A 4,244-nucleotide genomic window follows, 5' to 3' on the forward strand; every position below is an offset into this window, starting at 1 on the left:
TAAGAAGAATAACAAATTCCTTGTATTTATTTATTTTACTTTTTTTGGTAAAATGTGATGTTACAAAGGAATGAAGGATATACTTCACATACAATTAATCTAATTAAGTTAGGAGGATATAAATAGAGTTTCTTGAATTCTTTTCTCCAATATCTCCAATAATTTCCCCTTTTTCACATCACCATCCACTATACTTTTTTCCCATTTAAACTAAACTAAAAAGTTTCAAAATAAAAATATGAAAATAAAAAGAAAAAAATTTTCCTAGCTAAAAAAAGAAAAGAAAAGGATCAACTTGTATTTCTTTTGTTGGTCCTCTCAAGAACTTTAAAGTCAATAAACAAACAAGAATTTTCAAACTTGTCGACTCTCAAAAAATCCCAAAGCACCACTAATAATTAGTTGGCATTCCACTACTTCAAGTTTTGAAAACAACCAAATTAACCCCTCAAAATTCTGGTAACTCTAATAAGTCCCCAGACTTTATGAAAACATTGTACCAAAAGTCCATGTCATCCTCTAATTTTGCTCCAACATCCATCTCCACACTTTCTTGCTTCATGTCATGAAATGGAAATTGAACTTGTAATTCTTCACCACCACTCGTGGATAAATCGTCTGTCCAGAAACTCTCGTCGATCTCTGGGATAAAATTTTCAGATGAGTCCATTTGATCACTACCGTTTGAGATGCCCATTGTCACGGCTAGTGAATCGGCCGTGACAGTTGACATCTCGCTAGATGATAATTGTGGAGAGTTCGGGCCGGACCCAAGCCCGGGCCCGTCTTGTTGGATGTTGCTAAAATTGTTTGAACTTTTCAAGGCAATTTGAGAAGTACAAGGAGCTTTGGAATCATTGTTGTTTTTTGAGTGTCTTTTGGAGTTTTGAGGAGGCTGATAATTTTTAAGCCTTTTTTTCAAGTGAGTGTGCCATACATTCTTAATTTCATTATCTGTTCGTCCCGGTAATCTAGCTGCTATCGCAGACCATCTGGGGAAAAAAGGAAAATTTAATTAATACAAATCTAAACAAATCTTTTTGTGATTTAATTAATTTAGAGAAGTGGACAAGAATTATTGTAGTGCTTAAAACTTTAATTATTTTGTCACAAGAACCTATGGAGATATGCACCACATGACTTGATTTGTTTAACTTGTAATTAAATGCAACTAGATTTGCAAATGAGATTAATTAATGTAATTAAAAACATGTCTAAACGAATCTTTTTCATAATCTTTGGATTATTCCTAGATACAAACAAAATAAAAACATAAATGATTAAAATAACAAAAATAATATATTTAATGTAATTTCATTGAATGCTTGGTAATATTGGCTTTAGAAAAAGGGAAATAAATTTAAAGGAAAAACTATAAAGTTTGATTAATTATTTTTGTGAATAATGATTATCAGCATGCAAGACATTACTGAATGTAATAAAGACAATACTCTTTTTAAAAAAAAAGAAAAAATCAGCTTTTTTAGAACTATGATCATTATTCTTCTTGCCGTTTCACTCTTTTTAAAAGTCCTTTAATTTATTTCTTCTTTTTTGTTTTGTTTAAATAAGAAAAAAAAAACTATATTATATGAATGTGACAGATCTAAAAAGAAAAGAATATTCGAGAAACCCAATTTACTAAAATTAGTAAATAATAATTTGAAAAAAAATATTGAAAATTATAAACTCACCTATTGCCAAGCATTTCATGTAATTGAATAATGCTATCTTCTTCTTCTCTTGTGAAATTTCCTCTTTTAATATCTGGACGCAAATAATTTGTCCAACGAAGTCTGCAACTCTTTCCACATCTCAATAATCCTGATAATTAATAAAAAAAAATCATTAGTTAATTAATAATGCCACATTAAGTTCTAGTAAATAATTTTTTTTTCAATTTTCGCCATTTTTTTCGATAAAAAATGAAAAAGCCCGTTTGTTGTTTACCGGGCTTCACAAAGCCCGAAACAAATTTATTCGACCGAAAATGGAAACAAAATGATTGTCCAAAGGAGCGAAAAAGCTCCTGACAAAAAGCCTGTTTCTCTTAAACGGGCTTTGAGTGGCCCGAATTGAGTGTGAACAGAGAGGTAGAGTCGGAATTTGAGGCAATTAATTACCAGCTAGTTTAGGGAGGGCTCTCCAATTGCCATGACCATTTGATTGAATGTAAGAGATGAGAATTTGATCTTCTTCCGGAGTCCATGGCCCTTTCTTCAACCCCATCTTCTCACAACAAGGAGCTCTAACCATTTTTTTCTTTAACTTGATGAACTTTTTTTTTTATCTTTAATCAATTGAATTTTGGTATTCTTCTTCAAAAGTAGTAGTGTTTTTTTTTTTTGGTGAGAAATGAGTAAAGGCTCACAATATGAGTGGGAGGAAATGCTTTGGATGTGTGAGGTATTTATGGAGGTTTTGAGTTATACTCTAAATAGTTTTTTAAAAAGAAAAAATAATAAGAAAAAGTCTATTGCTGCGATTTCCTCGAAGTTGGATTAGTTTCTCTCTCTAAGAAAATAATAATAATAAAAGGAAAAATAATTACTATGGTTTGAGTGGATATTTTTTTTTACTACGTGTGCGACAAGTGTGTATGACACTAGTTTTACTAAATCAATTATTTGGCTCACTTTTCCAACATGAATGGTGTGATATTAAATGGATTCCGTTTGATCATAGATTTTAAAGTTGTGATTTTTTATTTTTAAATTTTGAAATTTGAATATTGATTTTAATTGGGAAAAAAATTAAAAGTTTGTGGTCAAATAAATATTTTGACAGATAAAGTCAAACATATATTTAAGGATATTTTTTTAAAGTATGATTCTTAATTTATGATCAAACGCCAAATTTCATGGTCAAACAAATATTTAAAGATAGTTTTTTAAAATATGATTCATAATTTATGATCACACACCAAATTTCACGGTCAAACAGAAATTTAATGATAAGTTTTTAATATATGATTCATATTTTATGGTTAAACACTAACTAATTAAGAAAAAACAATAAGGAGTTACCCAGATTTATCTCATTTATGTGACACATTTTTCTAATAATATGTCTAAAAAAGAAAAATTTGTGTGTCTCAATTTATATGACATATTTTCTTTTTTAGTCCATCTAAAGAAGAATGATACTAATTTTACCAAATCAATTAGTATTTGGTTCACTTTTCCAACACGAATGGTATGATATTAAACGGGATTTCGTTTGGTCATAGATTTTAAAGTTGTGATTTTTGAATTTTGAATATTGATTTTATTTTGAAAAAGATTAAACTTTGTGGTCAAATAAATATTTTAATTGATAAAATTAAATTTTATGGCTAAACAAATTTTTAAGGATAATTTTTAAAATGTGATTCTTAATTTATGATCAAACAAATATTTAAAGATATTTTTTTTAAATATGATTCATAATTTATGATCACGCGCGAAATTTTGTGGTCAAACAGATATTTAATGACAATTTTTTAAAATGTGATTCATAATTTATGGTCAAACACTAACTAATTAAGAAAAAACAATAAGGAATTACCCAGATTTGTTTCATTTATGTGACACATTTTTTTAAGGGTAAATCACATAAATCCCACTAGTTTAGGTCTTAATTACTAAGATTTCCAATAGTTTCAAATATTACTTCCTCTATCATATTTCATGATTAGGATACATGAGTCTGAATCCATGAGATACATGTATCTGTCGAATTTTAGAATTGAGATACAAAATTTATTTATTTAAATTAATTGGTTGTAACTTATTTCCTTAATTAGAGGAGTAATTGAGGATTTTCAAAATACATAGATAATTATTATTATTCTTTGAAATAGTAAATTCATTAATATAATTAATATAAGATAAAAACATGTATATCTTGGTAATGTAATTTGATTAATTTCAAATTATTACTCTTAAAATAATAAATTCATTAATTTGATGTATCTATTATCAATATATGGTGTATCCAACAAACTAAACATTTAGATACATGAGTGTCATACAAGTACATTCATATGTATCATAGAAGTATCTAGCATTAATTTCATGTATTTGTTATACGTATCTAGTATTAATTTTATGTATATATATATATATCTAATATTACTTTCATGTATCTTTTATATGTATCTAGTATGAATTTGATGTATCAAGTATCAATTGCATATGTTATATCCAAAAACATGTATCTCGAATACATAGTAAACATATACATCTAATTATGTGTATCTAAAT

The 4,244-nt window shown here is 27.5% G+C and overlaps 1 protein-coding gene across 1 annotated transcript; it reads right to left on the reverse strand.

The window, feature by feature from the left end:
- Window positions 1–2,393, reverse strand: LOC102587946 (myb-related protein Myb4-like). The gene is made up of 3 exons (XM_006354422.2): window positions 2,124–2,393; window positions 1,695–1,824; window positions 1–992 (listed from the first exon to the last, which is right to left on the reverse strand). Exons 1-3 carry the CDS (start codon window positions 2,254–2,256, stop codon window positions 449–451), a joined length of 807 nt encoding a protein of 268 aa, XP_006354484.1. The 5' UTR covers window positions 2,257–2,393; the 3' UTR covers window positions 1–448.
- Between the last annotated feature and the right edge of the window lie 1,851 nt (window positions 2,394–4,244).

The sequence above is a fragment of the Solanum tuberosum genome, unplaced genomic scaffold, assembly GCF_000226075.1.
Source record: "Solanum tuberosum cultivar DM 1-3 516 R44 unplaced genomic scaffold, SolTub_3.0 scf00174, whole genome shotgun sequence".
NCBI lineage: Eukaryota > Viridiplantae > Streptophyta > Magnoliopsida > Solanales > Solanaceae > Solanum > Solanum tuberosum.

Coding starts and splice junctions, on each gene's coding strand:
- LOC102587946 (XM_006354422.2), bottom strand. CDS start 2,256: ATGGTTAGAGCTCCTTGTTGTGAGAAGATGGGGTTGAAGAAAGGGCCA. Junction 1,825..2,123: donor AGCCCTCCCTAAACTAGCTG/GTAATTAATTGC, acceptor ATTAATTATCAG/GATTATTGAGATGTGGAAAG. Junction 993..1,694: donor CATGAAATGCTTGGCAATAG/GTGAGTTTATAA, acceptor TTTTTTCCCCAG/ATGGTCTGCGATAGCAGCTA.